We start from the raw sequence: 16752 nt of genomic DNA on the forward strand, positions 1-16752 counted from the left end.
CGCAGCCTTACAAATCTGTTCAACAGAAGCATAATTTTTAAAAGCCCATGTGAAAGCCACCGCTCTAGTAGAGTGAGCTGTAATTCTTTCAGGAGGCTGCTGTCCAGCAGTCTCGTATGCCAAACGGATGATGCTTTTCAGCCAAAAAGAAAGAGAGGTAGCCGTAGCTTTTTGACCTCTACGTTTTCCAGAATAGACAAAAAACAAAGAAGATGTTTGATGGAAATCTTTGGTAGTTTGCAAGTAAAACTTCAAAGCACGAACCACGTCCAAGTTGTGCAACAGACGCTCCTTCTTAGAAGAAGGATTAGGACACAGAGAAGGAACAACAATTTCCTGATTGATATTCCTATTAGTAACAACCTTAGGAAGGAACCCAGGTTTGGTACGCAAAACCACCTTATCAGCATGGAAAACAAGATAAGGCAAGTCGCATTGCAATGCAGATAGTTCCGAAAATCCTCGAGCCAAAGAAATAGCCAACTAAAAACCGAACTTTCCAAGATAGAAACTTAATATCTATGGAATGCATAGGTTCAAACGGAACCCCTTGAAGAACTTTAAGAACTAAATTCAAACTCCATGGCGGAGCAACAGGTTTAAACACAGGCTTGATTCTAACTAAAGCCTGACAGAACGACTGAACGTCTGGAACATCTGCCAGACGCTTGTGCAGTAGAATTGATAAAGCAGATATCTGTCCCTTTAAGGAACTAGCTGATAACCCCTTCTCCAATCCTTCTTGGAGAAAGGACAAAATCCTAGGAATCCTGATCTTACTCCATGAGTAGCCTTTGGATTTGCACCAATAAAGATATTTACGCCATATCTTATGATAAATTTTCCTAGTGACAGGCTTTCGAGCCTGAATCAAGGTATCTATGATCGACTCAGAGAAACACCGCTTGGATAAAATCAAACGTTCAATCTCCAAGCAGTCAGCCGCAGAGAAACTAGATTTGGATGCTGGAACGGACCTTGAATCAGACGGTCCTGTCTCAGTGGCAGAGTCCATAGTGGAAGAGATGACATGTCCACCAGGTCTGCATACCAAGTCCTGCGTGGCCACGCAGGTGCTATCAAAATCACTGAAGCTCTCTCCTGTTTGATTCTGGCAATCAAACGGGGAAGGAGAGGAAATGGTGGAAACACATAAGCCAGATTGAACGACCAGGGTACTGCTAGAACATCTATCAGTACTGCCCGAGGATCCCTTGACCTGGACCCGTAACAAGGAAGTTTGGCGTTCTGACGAGACGCCATCAGATCCAATTCTGGTGTGCCCCATTGCTGAATCAATTGTGCAAACACCTCTGGATGGAGTTCCCACTCCCCTGGATGAAAAGTCTGATGACTTATTTTGCTAACCTCTATCATCGCTAGAGAACTCTTTGTTCCCCCCTGATGATTGATATATGCTACAGTCGTGATATTGTCCGACTGGAATCTTATGAATCTGGCCGAAGCCAGCTGAGGCCACGCCTGAAGCGCGTTGAATATCGCTCTCAGTTCTAGAATATTTATCGGGAGGAGAGCCTTTTCCTGAGTCCACAAACCCTGTGGTTTCAGGGAATTCCAGACTGCACCCCAGCCCAATAGGCTGGCGTCCGTCGTAACTATGACCCACGCTGCCCTGAGGAAACACATTCCCTGGGACAGTTGATCCTGTGACAACCACCAAAGAAGAGAGTCTCTGGTCTCTTGATCCAGATTTATCTGAGAAGATAAATCTGCATAATCCCCATTCCACTGTTTGAGCATGCATAGTTGCAGTGGTCTGAGATGCAAGTGAGCAAACGGAACTATGTCCATTGCCGCAACCATTAGTCCGATTACCTTCATACACTGAGCCACTGACGGCCGAGGAATGGAATGAAGAGCTCGGCAGATGGTTAAAATCTTTGATTTCCTGACCTCCGTCAGAAAAATGTTCATGTCCACCTAATCTATCAGAGTTCCCAGGAATGGAACTCTCGTGAGAGAGATAAGTGAACTCTTTTTTACGTTCACCTTCCACCCGTGAGATCTTAGAAAAGCCAACACGATGTCCGTGTGAGACTTGGCTAGTTGGTAAGTTGACGCTTGAATTAAGATATCGTCCAGAAAAGGCGCCACTGCTATGCCCCGCGGCCTTAGAACCGCCAGAAGGGACCCTAGCACCTTTGTGAAAATTCTGGGAGCTGTGGCCAACCCGAAGGGAAGAGCCACAAACTGGTAATGCTTGTCCAGAAAGGCGAACCTGAGGAACTGGTGATGATCTTTGTGGATAGGGATGTGTAGATACGCATCCTTTAAGTCCATGGTGGTCATATATTGACCCTCCTGGATCATTGGTAAAATAGACCGAATGGTCTCCATCTTGAAGGATGGGACTCTGAGGAATTTGTTTAGGATCTTGAGATCTAAAATTGGTCTGAAAGTTCCCTCTTTTTTTTGTGAACCACAAAGAAATTGGAGTAGAACCCCTGCCCCTGTTCTGTTTTCGGAACTGGGCAGATCACTCCCATGGTATATATGTCTTCTACACAGCGTAAGAACGCCTCTCTTTTGGTCTGGTTTACAGACAATTGAGAAAGATGGAATATCCCCCTTGGAGGAGAATCTTTGAAATCTAGAAGATACCCCTGGGTTACGATTTCTAAAGCCCAGGAGTCCTGAACGTCTCTTGCCCAAGCCTGAGCAAAGAGAGAAAGTCTGCCCCCTACTTAATCCGGTCCTGGATCGGGGGATACTCCTTCATGCTGTCTTGGTGGCAGCAGCGGGCTTCTTGGCCTGTTTACCCTTTTTCCAAGTCTGGTTAGGTCTCCAGACTGACTTGGATTGAGCAAAATTCCCCTCTTGCTTTGCAGCAGGGGAAGAGGTAGAGGGACCACCTTTGAAGTTTCGAAAGGAACGAAAATTATTTTGTTTGGTCCTCATCTTATTTGTCTTATCCTGAGGAAGGGCATGGCCTTTCCCTCCAGTGATGTCTGAAATTATCTCTTTCAGGTCAGGCCCGAATAGGGTCTTACCCTTGAAAGGGATGGCTAAAAGCTTAGATTTTGATGACACATCAGCAGACCAGGACTTAAGCCAAAACACTCTATGTGCTAAAATGGCAAAACCTGAATTCTTTGCCGCTAATTTAGCCACTTGAAAAGCGGCATCTGTAATGAAAGAATTAGCTAGCTTGAGAGCCCTAATTCTATCCAGAATATCATCAAATGGGGTCTCAACCTGAAGAGCCTCCTCCAGAGCCTCGAACCAAAATGCAGCTGCAGTAGTTACAGGAACAATGCACGCTATAGGTTGGAGAAGAAAACCCTGATGAACAAATATTTTCTTTAGGAGACCCTCTAATTTTTTATCCATAGGATCTTTGAAAGCACAACTGTCCTCAATAGGTATAGTTGTATGCTTAGCCAGGGTAGAAATAGCTCACTCCACCTTAGGGACCGCCTGCCACGAGTCCCGCATGGTGTCTGATATGGGAAACATTTTCTTAAAAGTAGGAGGGGGAGCGAACGGAATACCTGGTCTATCCCACTCCTTAGTAACAATGTCCGAAATCCTCTTAGGGACCGGAAAAACATCAGTGTAGGCAGGAACCTCTAGAAATCTGTCCATTTTACACAATTTCTCTGGAACTACAATAGGGTCACAATCATCCAGAGTCGCTAAAACCTCCCTGAGCAATAAGCGGAGGTGTTCTAGTTTAAATTTAAAAGCCGTCATATCTGAGTCTGTCTGAGGGAACATCTTTCCTGAATCAAAAATCTCTCCCTCAGACAGCAAATCCCTCACCCCCAACTCAGAACATTGTGAGGGCACATCGGATATGGCTACTAAAGCGTCAGAGGGCTCAGCATTTGTTCTCACACCAGACCTACTGCACTTCCCCTGCAACCCAGGCAGCTTAGATAAAACCTCAGTGAGGGTAGTATTCATAACTGCGGCCATATCTTGCAGGGTGAAAGAATTAAACGCAATAGAAGTACTTGGCGTCACTTGTGCGGGCGTTAATAGTTGTGACACTTGGGGAGAATTAGATGGCATAACCTGATTCCCTTCTGACTGAGAATCCTCCTGCGACATACTTTTAGCAGCTAAAATATGTTCTTTGCAATTTATTGACCTTTTAGTGCATGAGGAACACATTCTAAGTGAGGGTTCCACAATGGCTTCTAAACATATGGAACAATGACTTTCCTCAATGTCAGACATGTTGAACAGGCTAGTAATGACTACAAACAAGCATGAAAACACTTTATTTAGTGAAAAAAATAACAATCTTAAAAAACGGTACTGCGCCTTTAAGAGAAAAAAAAGCATACACGTTCTGCAAAACAGCTTTAAAATGCATCAAATTTTTAATTTTTTTTATAGCAGACTCAATATGTGTAGTTAAGTTTGGAAATGTAACATTTAACCCTTTAATGTGCAAACCGGATTGAAATAAGGCCTAAATCCGGAAAAAAAACACCCCCAGCACCTTGCCACAGCCCTGCTGTGGCCCTACCTGCCCTCAGGGATGGTAAATATGGGGTTAAAGCTTCGATTTGGCCCAAAACATCTACAAGGGCCCTCAGGAGTTGGAGCTTGCTGAGAGAAAACAACTGCGCACCTGAAGCGCAAAAATAGGCCCCGCCCATCTCACTCAATGTCTCTACAGCCTCAAAGAACCGCACCAGAGCGGTTTTAAACTAGCCATGTGGGTTCTGAGTCCCAAAAATAAGCCAAGTGTACCCTCAATAAAGTTTGCCCAAAAAACGTTATTGCCCACAAAACATTAACAGCACTCGCAGTTCATAAAACGTTTGCCCACAAACATTCAAAAACTCAGTGTCAACCATTTTTTAATTAGCCCCTTATGCAAGCTTAGTAATGCCTTTCTATTGCTCTTAGGATTACTGCTTACCTTTACCCTTATTGGGATACTGTCAGCCTTTCTGAAATACACAGTCTCTCCAGAAAAAATGACTGAACATACCTCACTGCTATAAAGCATGAAAACGTTCCTCACACTGAAGTTTCTTGTACGCCTCAGCCTCTGTGGGAACAGTACTGGATCTTAGTTACAAATGCTAAGATCATCATCCTCCAGGCAGAAGTCTTCATCCATCTGCTGCCTGAGAGTAAATAGTACACACCGGTACCATTTAAAATAAACTCTTGCTTGAAGAAATTAAAAACTAATATTTTATCTTCTCTTTCACTTTACCCTTCCTAATACTTAGAGTAGGCAAAGAGAATGACTGGGGGTGGAGCTAAGGGAGGAGCTATATAGACAGCTCTGCTGTGGTGCTCTTTGCCACTTCCTGTTAGCAGGAGGATAATATATCACAAGTAAAGGATGAATCCGTGGACTTGTCGTACCTTATAGAAGAAACTCATACTCTAGCCATAAGATAATTAGCCAAAAGTAATTTGTAAAGTTGATTAATATTTCATACTCTACCCAATCAATGTAGGTTTGTCCCGCTACTAACATTTATCTTGTCCATTAATGTCTTTCCCCCTGATAGTGAGATGTCTTCCTTCCTATTTCACTTTAGCAGTGATGTTAATATAATCCCAAATAACATTATAAAACAATATACATTCATCATTTATTTTATTTGCTTTCCTATTAATACCTCTACAGATGTTCCAGTTTATTACAGAAAGCCTGGAGTGTGTCTATCACATGGTCACATCTACCTGTCCCTGCTAAATGCTATACAAAGGGGCCGATTTATGAAAGTGCGAGCGGACATGATACGATGTAGCGTATCATGTCCGCCACACATCGATAAATGCCGACAGCATACGCTGTCTGCATTTATCATTGCACCAGCAGTTCTTGTGTACTAACTTGATAATTCAGCCCCAAAGAATCATTTACACCTGTCCCTAACTGTAATGGGTATGCAAATGTTATAATAGACATAAAACAGAAATATATTTTTTAGACTACGTGCTGATATGTGCTATGTAATCTTATAATTTCACAAGGAACCACAATGACATCGTTACCCAGATTACTCACCACATCGCTGGGTAAGGCACTGAGATCATTAAATGGAGTCTCCAGGGTATTTGTGTCCACGTTCAGTAAGACCACATCATCCAGCGAACGGCTCCGCACCCTCTGAACAGACAGTGCACCTCATTAGTAGGGTTAGCTATATGGTCATGTATAGTACTACTGTATTTATTATGGAACCTCTTTGGTCCTGTGGTGACAGTGTACAATTCAATGACAGGTGTGTGTGATATAAAGTTGTGTTATGTACAGTGCTGAATGTGATGTACCGCTGTGTTTTGTACAGATGTGTGTGTGTGTAATATAAAGTTATGTTATGTACAGTGCTGAGTGTGATGTACTGCTGTGTTTTGTACAGATGTGTGTGTAATATAAAGTTGTGTTATGTACAGTACTGAATGTGATGTACTGCTGTGTTTTGTACAGATGTTTGTATAATAGAAAGTTGTGTTATGTACAGTACTGAATGTGATGTACTGCTGTGTTTTGTACAGATGTTTGTGTAATAGAAAGTTGTGTTATGTACAGTACTGAATGTGATGTAGTGCTGCGTTTTGTAAAGATGTGTGTGTGTGTGATGTAAAGTTGTGTTATGTACAGTGCTGAATGTGATGTACTGCTGTATTTTGTACAGATGTGTGTGTGATATAAAGTTGTGTTATGTACAGTGCTGAATGTGATGTACTGCTGTGTTTTGTACAGATGTGTGTGTGTGATATAAAGTTGTGTTATGTACAGTACTGAATGTGATGTACTGCTGTGTTTCGTACAGATGTGTGTGTAATATAAAGTTGTGTTATGTACAGTACTGAATGTGATGTACTGCTGCGTTTTGTAAAGATGTGTGTGTGATATAAAGTTGTGTTATGTACAGTACTGAATGTGATGTACTGCTGCGTTTTGTACAGATGTGTGTGTGATATAAAGTTGTGTTATGTACAGTACTGAATGTGATGTACTGCTGCGTTTTGTACAGATGTGTGTGTGATATAAAGTTGTGTTATGTACAGTGCTGAATGTGATGTACTGCTGCGTTTTGTACAGATGTGTGTGTGATATAAAGTTGTGTTATGTACAGTACTGAATGTGATGTACTGCTGCGTTTCGTATAGATGTGTGTGATATAAAGTTATGTTATGTACAGTGCTGAATGTGATGTACTGCTGCGTTTTGTACAGATGTGTGTGTGTGATGTAAAGTTGTGTTATGTACAGTACTGAATGTGATGTACTGCTGCGTTTTGTACAGATGTGTGTGTGATATAAAGTTGTGTTATGTACAGTACTGAATGTGATGTACTGCTGCGTTTCGTATAGATGTGTGTGAGATAAAGTTATGTTATGTACAGTACTGAATGTGATGTACTGCTGTGTTTTGTACAGATGTGTGTGTGTGTAATATAAAGTTATGTTATGTACAGTGCTGAATGTGATGTACCGCTGTGTTTTGTACAGATGTGTGTGTGTGTAATATAAAGTTATGTTATGTACAGTGCTGAATGTGATGTACTGCTGCGTTTTGTACAGATGTGTGTGTGATATAAAGTTGTGTTATGTACAGTACTGAATGTGATGCACTGCTGCGTTTTGTACAGATGTGTGTGTGTGATATAAAGTTGTGTTATGTACAGTGCGGAATGTGATGTACCGCTGCGTTTCGTACAGATGTGTGTGTGATATAAAGTTGTGTTATGTACAGTACTGAATGTGATGTACCGCTGCGTTTCATACAGATGTGTGTGTGATATAAAGTCGTGTTATGTACAGTACTGAATGTGATGCACTGCTGCGTTTTGTACAGATGTGTGTGTGTGATGTAAAGTTGTGTTATGTACAGTACTGAATGTGATGTACTGCTGCGTTTTGTACAGATGTGTGTGTGATATAAAGTTGTGTTATGTACAGTACTGAATGTGATGTACTGCTGCGTTTCGTATAGATGTGTGTGAGATAAAGTTATGTTATGTACAGTGCTGAGTGTGATGTACTGCTGTGTTTTGTACAGATGTGTGTGTAATATAAAGTTGTGTTATGTACAGTACTGAATGTGATGTACTGCTGCGTTTTGTACAGATGTGTGTGTGTGATATAAAGTTGTGTTATGTACAGTACTGAATGTGATGTACTGCTGCGTTTCGTACAGATGTGTGTGTGATATAAAGTTGTGTTATGTACAGTACTGAATGTGATGTACTGCTGCGTTTTGTACAGATGTGTGTGTGATATAAAGTTGTGTTATGTACAGTACTGAATGTGATGTACTGCTGCATTTCGTACAGATGTGTGTGTGTGTGTGTGATATAAAGTTGTGTTATGTACAGTACTGAATGTAATGTACCGCTGCGTTTTGTACAGATGTGTGTGTGATATAAAGTTGTGTTATGTACAGTGCTGAATGTGATGACCTGCTGCGTTTTGTACGGATGTGTGTTTGATATAAAGTTGTGCTATGTACAGTGCTGAATGTGATGTAGTGCTGCGTTTTGTACAGATGTGTGTGTGATGTAAAGTTGTGTTATGTACAGTGCTGAATGTGATGTACTGCTGCGTTTTGTACAGATGTGTGTGATATAAACTTGTGTTATGTACAGTGCTGAATGTGATGTACCGCTGCGTTTTGTACAGATGTGTGTGTAATATAAAGTTGTGTTATGTACAGTACTGAATGTGATGCACTGCTGCGTTTTGTACAGATGTGTGTGTAATATAAAGTTGTGTTATGTACAGTGCTGAATGTGATGTACTGCTGTGTTTCGTACAGATGTGTGTGTGTTTAATATAAAGTTGTGTTATGTGCAATACTGAATGTGATGCACTGCTGCGTTTTGTACAGATGTTTGTATAATAGAAAGTTGTGTTATGTACAGTGCTGAATGTGATGTACCGCTGCATTTTGTACAGATGTGGGTGTGATATAAAGTTGTGTTATGTACAGTACTGAATGTGATGTACCACTGCGTTTTGTACAGATGTGTGTGTGTGTAATATAAAGTTGTGTTATGTACAGTGCTGAATGTGATGCACTGCTGTGTTTTGTATAGATGTGTGTGAGATATAAAGTTATTATGTACAGTGCTGAATGTGATGCACTGCTGTGTTTCGTACAGATGTGTGTGTAATATAAAGTTGTGTTATGTACTGAATGTGATGTACTGCTGCGTTTTGTACAGATGTGTGTGTGTAATATAAAGTTGTGTTATGTACAGTGCTGAATGGAATGTACTGCTGCGTTTTATACAGATGTGTGTGTAATATATAGTTGTGTTATGTATAGTGCTGAATGTGATGTACTTTTGCACTTCGTACAGATGTGTGTGTGTGATATAAAGTTGTGTTATGTACAGTACTGAATGTGATGCACTGCTGCGTTTTGTACAGATGTGTGTGTGTGATATAAAGTTGTGTTATGTACAGTGCGGAATGTGATGTACCGCTGCGTTTCGTACAGATGTGTGTGTGATATAAAGTTGTGTTATGTACAGTACTGAATGTGATGTACCGCTGCGTTTCATACAGATGTGTGTGTGATATAAAGTCGTGTTATGTACAGTACTGAATGTGATGCACTGCTGCGTTTTGTACAGATGTGTGTGTGTGATATAAAGTTGTGTTATGTACAGTGCGGAATGTGATGTACCGCTGCGTTTCGTACAGATGTGTGTGGTTGATATAAAGTTGTGTTATGTACAGTACTGAATGTGATGTACCGCTGCGCTTCGTACAGATGTGTGTGTGATATAAAGTTGTGTTATGTACAGTACTGAATGTGATGTACCGCTGCGTTTCGTACAGATGTGTGTGTGATATAAAGTTGTGTTATGTACAGTACTGAATGTGATGTACCGCTGCATTTTGTACAGCTGTGTGTGTGTGATATAAAGTTGTGTTATGTACAGTACTGAATGTGATGTACTGCTGCGTTTTGTACAGATGTGTGTGTAATATAAAGTTGTGTTATGTACAGTACTGAATATGATGTACTACTGTGTTTCGTACAGATGTGTGTGTGATATAAAGTTGTGTTATGTACAGTGCTGAATGTGATGTACTGCTGCGTTTTGTACAGATGTGTGTGTGATATAAAGTTGTGTTATGTACAGTGCTGAATGTGATGTACCGCTGCGTTTTGTACAGATGTTTGTGTGATATAAAGTTGTGTTATGTACAATGCTGAATGTGATGTACTGCTGCGTTTTGTACAGATGTGTGTGTGTGTGATGTAAAGTTGTGTTATGTACAGTACTGAATGTGATGTACTGCTGCGTCTCATACAGATGTGTGTGATGTAAAGTTGTATTATGTACAGTACTGAATGTGATGTACCGCTGCGTTTTGTACAGATGTGTGTGTAATATAAAGTTGTGTTATGTACAGTGCTGAATGTGATGTACTGCTGTGTTTTGTGCTGATGTGTGTGATTATAAAATTAGATCTGGAATGTTGGTGATATTTTAGATTAATTAATCAGTTGTAATGAAGATGTGCTATAACTTTTTAATGTAGCGCTTAAATTCATATAGCCGGCGCTCTGCTGCCAACTCCAAAAATTTTTTTTCTGTGATCTAAAGGTTTGAATTGTTGTCTAATCAGTGCTCTCGCTACAACAAAAGGCGCCCAAAGGGGAGAGTGCTGATTGGAGAACAATTCAAACCTTTAGCTCACAGAAAAATTTACTTTTGAAGTGGGCGGTGAGGTATTTGAATTTCATATCTACATTAAAAGTAAGTTATAGCGTATCTTAATTACAACTGACGAATTAAACTCCATCTATAATATCTCTAACATTCCGGATCGGTTTTTATAAACGGGAGAGTTTACCATCACTGTAAGCTGCGGTGTATGCATAAGCCATAATTTTAGAAGGATTTACCTTGAATTTCTTTTATTTTTTTTAACTTAATTTGTGAAGGGTCCATTACTTCCTGTTACATCCCTACAAGGGGACTGGGGTCTCTATATGAAAATAATATATATATATGTGTGTGTGTAAAGAAAAGTCACCAGTGCTAAAACCTTAGTGGTGATGTTTAATATTCCACTCTATCTTTAATTATGTAATATATATCTAATAATGTGGGTCTATCCGGTATACCCTGGAACCCTTATTATTATATATATAATTGTGATTTCTTATACCGGGTTGAACTATAGTTGTGTCTATGTGGAATATACAAGTCACAATAAGATGTATCCCAATACAAATAATAAGATAGCGTGCAGCCTAAGTATTGACACAGTGTAACCCTGTCACTGTATGAGATATTCAAAAAAAGAGAGCAATCAAAATAAGTGAAAAGGTGCTCTGCTAGACTTAGTCTTTCCAATATTAAAGCATATAATCTTAGAGTCACACAGTTTTGAATGGCAGATATGTGTTGTTGAAATGGATTTCTTATATATAAGACTTCTTGGTTGTGATACTGAAGTAAGGAATTCCTGCTTACCAGCTTGGACCCCAATCGTATGAGGTAAGGTATTCGCTCTGGATAAAGATGGTTGTGTCTTTTAATCCCTGTGTAGAGTCCTCCGAATTTCCTAGACCACTTGTAGTCCCCTTGGTTAGGAAGTAGCCGAAAGGATTCACTTAAGACTAAGTCTAGCAGAGCGCCTTTTCACTTATATTGATTGCTCTCTTTTTTTGAATATATATATAAATATAATATAAAATCTTGATATCATAAATCTTCTAGAGCAAATTGAGCTGGATTTCTGTAGCATTCACTGAACACTAACAGGAAGTCAGTTTTTCTAAGTGCTCATTTTGCAAGACAAGTAAATAACACAATTGTATGTTTATTTTGATTTAACATATTTTTTTTAGTAAATGAGCAATGTTTCATATCCTTTTAACAGATCCCATTGGGTCCAAAGCTAACAGGTCCACTTCAATGCAAACCTGTGCATAATATCACGTTGTTTTGTAAGCAAAATAGATAAGGCCAGGTTTCTGAATCCCTTGTAAAGGTGTAAAATGTTTGGAGGGAGAATTTAAGAAGAGCTGACGGAGCCACTTACTGGTATAACACTTACCTCTATGAGGCTGAAGTGGACGCCAATAAGATAAGGCATTGGAGCGCTAGAAAGAAAACAGATAATCTGATTACTGTGAGTGACCATTGCTTTACGGTAACACTTTTCTTATATAAAGAAGGGAGTAGTTTATGTGCTTAGAAGCTCAAATTCAACATCAGATACTAAACAAAGGATCATTTGCTCAGACATTAAACAGGTGCTAATCCGGCTTCCTTAACTGTAATACGAGGAGCCTCTGTCGTCCCCTGTGTGTGATTAAGGGGGTTGTGTGATAGATGCCCCAAAAGGTTTATCTCTAAGTGGAATTATACGCAGGGGCATCAGATATGGTTGTACAGTCTGGGGAAGCAGGTTCTATGGTCCTAGAATAAAGCTGCATAGTGAGTTTTTATCTTCTATGTGCGATCTGGGTCCTCATGGGAGGGTATTTTATCCTATGGTTTTACCCTATATTCAATCTGCTAGAAACATTGAGTAAAATTCAAATATATAACCATGATTAGAAACAGAGAGAGGTTTGTGTTAGTTTTCCCTCACATTTATTGTTTGTATTAGTATATTATTATATTATAGTCTCTCTCATAGAAGATGGATAAAGGGTTTCTAACAAATAAAAACTGATGGGCAGAAATAGACGTGTTTTAGGTGGTCTCTAGATATAAAATGCCAGCTGTGGGGCAGGTTTCAGCTGTGGTCTATAGAATTAATGCCAGTGCCCGGTGTGTAAAATCGCAGGTGAGTGACAGTGAAAGCTGCACTTTGAGAATTTGATATAAAATACTAGGGGGGTGCACTCCAGAGACGCTACACACGCTACAGGATGCAGAGGGTTAATGTGACACTACACCAGCACATGCTACAGGATGCAGAGGGTTAATGTGTCTCTGACCAAAGACAAGCAGCGTTTTGTCTTTAAGTTCCACAGACAGTGTCTTATTTTCTGACAGTTGCAGGAATGTCCCAAATGTAATTATAGGACTAATAAGTCTCAAACTCCCCAGGCGGCTGGTTCTGCCAACACAGAGTCATTCTGGGGAGATATTAGACAGTTCTGGGCAAAACAGCAGCTTCCTAATCTGCCACAACACACAGCAATTATCTGATTAGCGTCTTCTCAATCTCATCTCTGCAATAATAAGCAGACCACCCACAGCCCGCAGACCACCCTCTCCTAGGGCTCCCATAGTGCGGCCATAGGGAACCAATCAAGTGTCTCGATTGGTACCTGAGTGGGTTCAGGATATTAGCTGCAACTGCCCCAGTAAGAAGAATTACAGTTTCACACAGTAAAGGGACAAGAAAAAAAATTAAACTTTGTTTCAGACACGGCAGCAATTTAAAAAAAAAATACTTCTGTTATCAAATTCACTTCCATCTCTTGCTATTCTTTTGTTAAAAAACACACCTAGGCAATCGCAGGAGCAGCTGGTTGCTGATTGGAGGCTACACACATATGTTCTTTGTCATTGGCTCAGCATATACAGTCAGCTAGCTTTAAAGCTGGGTGTTACAAACTGCTATTTGTAACTGGCCCTTTAAATGGAAAATTGCTCTGCTTCCCTGGATTTTGGAGAAGCCTATTTGCCAGCCTCCTTCCTCATGACTATGGCCCCTGGAAGATTGTGCCCCTGAGAGTATATTAACTTTTATTGGGTGTGTATGGCCCTTTAAGAACCGTCTGGGGACATATTGTGACTTTGGTGAACAATGCCCCTTTAAGACTATGTCCCCAGACCTGTGAAATGACTTGTCCCTGGCTTTCTCCCACTTGGTTCAGTTTCATTGTGTGCCATTAAGAGTTAATTTTGTTCAATTCTAAATACAAGTTTGCTGGGATCAGCTCTAATTAGGTTTAGTGATAAACCTTGAGGAATAGAAGAAAATAGAGGGGCGCCTCATGTGTAGGATCAACAGATATAAAAATCAGTAATAACAGTAGTAGAGCCAAATGGGTACTCACACACTTCACAAGCACACCAATGTGCTGGTAGTAGCAGGCTGAAGATTCAAATAGGTGTGGCAGCTCACCTCTCAGGTAGTACTGTGATGCTGGAGATGGAAAAGGAGACACAGAAAAAAAGCACTACATGTGCAGACTGTTAAAAATATAACAAACAATATTTTCAGTGGTACAGATGGTTACTCACATACTCCATGAGCACACTTAACTGTTAACCCCTTTTTTATCCACCTAACACAGCAATTGTTCTGTTGTGTTTTTTAACTTTTGTTTTTAATAAATATTTGTATTTTACTGGAAATACGCCTTTGAGTGGATATCTTTACCTACCTACTGCCCTGCTGATACATAAGAGTCTCTCTACCTTTTTGGGACTTTGTGTTACCTATTGGAGCCTTTTGATTACAGCATTAAGAAATCTGATCTGGGGTGAGCTGCTACACCTGCCTAAAATTTGCAGCTTGTTTCTACCAGCACATAAGTGTGCTCATAGAGTATGTGAGTAACCATCTGTACCACTGAAAATATTGTTTGTTATATTTTTAACAGTCTGCACATGTAGTGCTTTTTTTCTGTGTCTCCTTTTCCATCTCCAGCATCACAGTACTACCTGAGAGGTGAGCTGCCACACCTATTTGAATCTTCAGCCTGCTACTACCAGCACATTGGTGTGCTTGTGAAGTGTGTGAGTACCCATTTGGCTCTACTACTGTTATTACTGATTTTTATATCTGTTGATCCTACACATGAGGCGCCCCTCTATTTTCTTCTATTCCTCATAGTTATACCCGGACCAGTCGGCGAGGAGGAGGCAGCCACCACAGGGCTTTTCCACTTGGTTTTGAAAAGGACTCATTTTTGCCTTGATTTTGTAATTATATTTGGACTTCCCTCATTTGAGAGGATTTTATTTCAGTTTTCTCTTATTTTGTTTTATTTTTTTATCTGTATTGTATACACAATTACCAATTTGCATTTTTTAAAGAGTATATAGATTAATATCATTATCTATATTATCACTAGCGCCCCCTTACTTTGCTGTAAGGCTATATATAGTGATAAACCTTACCATTGTCTAATCAGACTGCTAGTGATAAGGTGGACTGCATTGTTTTATTGTGTGTAATGTTATCTGCTGAAGTAATGTTGTGGCCTGTCAAAGGGAGTGTCTCTCTATCTAATATCAAATGTGTGATGGGGGATTTTATGCCTCCCCCTGAGAGTGTCCTGTTTGCATGTAACCTCAATAAAACGCAGGCTGTGTGCTCCAGCATATCAGACCTATTCTGTCCCTCTAACTTGCAGCTTTGACTCATGTTTGTAGGGGACAGCTATAATCACTACAGGGATTGCTATGCTTTTCATACTCCCTTAGCTACAGGGATTGCTACAGAAGGAAGAGGTTCACCTACAGGAGCCTGGTCGTAGGTCCAGGGCGCAGAGCAGACGGCGAGATACCAGCCCAGCAGCGGTGGTTAATAGAGTCTGCGTTACTTATGGTGGCTAAGCAGCAGTTAGAGTGTCCACGGTGCTGCTGCTCCTTTGGTGAGCGCTAGGAGCATCCTTTTCTACGGCCCAACTTCCAGCCAGCCTGGAGGCAACCGTAACATTTGGCGGCAGCGGTGGGATGGCGTCCTAGCGCAAGGAGCAGCACCCCAACAGCACTGGTATCGTAGGAGAGTTATTGAGGGCAACGCTAGCCACTGCGCAGCGTCCCTACCTACAGCAGCATGGAGCTGACAAGACACTGGTCAGAACCCTGTGAAAAGCACCTCAACCTGATCCGTCGCTATGAGGGCGCTGATTTCGTTCCAGAGGTAAAGAGGCGGCTAGTCCGATATGGTCCAGACCCTGCGCAGGAGGTAGTCAGTCGAATCATCCGAAAATTGGCTACTGAGAACGAAGCGGCACGAGCCTTTGAGCGCCAACTGTGGAGTTTGGGGGTATGGACACCTGCTCTCCAGCGAGAAAATGAGTTACAGGGGGCAGAGACAGTTGGTCCTGTCCCCCAGCAGCAGAGGAATATGCAGGGAATTGGGAGCCCAGACTCCATTCCCCAGCAGCAGGCTGAGTTACAGGGGGCAGAGACAGTTGGTCCTGTCCCCCAGCAGCAGAGTGAATTGCAGGGAATTGGGAGCCCAGACTCCATTCCCCAGTGGCAGGCTGAGTTACAGGGGGCAGAGACAGTTGGTCCTGTCCCCCAGCAGCAGAGGAATATGCAGGGAATTGGGAGCCCAGACTCCATTCCCCAGCGGCTGGAAGTATGTATGGGAGAGGAGCTTGTAACCCCCTCTCCCCAGCGGCAGCTTAACGCACCAGGGGGAGACAGTAAGCCCCACAACTGTGCAGATGGGACCGTGGTCTCTGCACTTACAGCACAGGGGGCAGAGACAGTTGCTCCTGTCCCCCATCAGCAGAGTGAGATGCAGTGGATTGGGAGCCCAGTCTCCATTCTCCAACTAACTCCTAACTTGGGCCCAGGGTTAACAGTGGAGATGTTAACCCCCACTGACCCCCACGTTCCCTTTGCCACCGGGCAGGACTATGCCCCAATGCCCCCAGCAGAAGAGCTGGCATTAGGACAGAGCGCTGCTGGCCTCTGCCCTACAGACCCCCTTGTTACAGGGCTGGCCTGCAAACCCCTCACCCCAGCAGAAGAGCTGGCATCAGGACAGAGCGCTGCTGGCCTCTGCCCTACAGACCCCCTTGTTACAGGACTGGCTTGCAAACCCCTCACCCCAGCAGAAGCGCTGGCA

The 16752-nt window shown here is 41.7% G+C and overlaps 1 protein-coding gene across 1 annotated transcript in view; it reads right to left on the reverse strand.

The window, feature by feature from the left end:
* The window catches only part of DENND1B (DENN domain containing 1B), a 338838-nt gene that overhangs the window by 96414 nt on the left and 225672 nt on the right, over positions 1 to 16752 (reverse strand). The window contains exons 11-12 of the mRNA XM_053693753.1: positions 12034 to 12079; positions 6008 to 6109 (exon numbers count right to left, since the gene is read on the reverse strand). Of these exons, the coding sequence (XP_053549728.1) occupies positions 6008 to 6109; positions 12034 to 12079 (148 nt within the window). The remainder of the gene's footprint in view (positions 1 to 6007; positions 6110 to 12033; positions 12080 to 16752) is intronic.

The sequence above is a fragment of the Bombina bombina genome, chromosome 10, assembly GCF_027579735.1.
Source record: "Bombina bombina isolate aBomBom1 chromosome 10, aBomBom1.pri, whole genome shotgun sequence".
Lineage (NCBI taxonomy): Eukaryota > Metazoa > Chordata > Amphibia > Anura > Bombinatoridae > Bombina > Bombina bombina.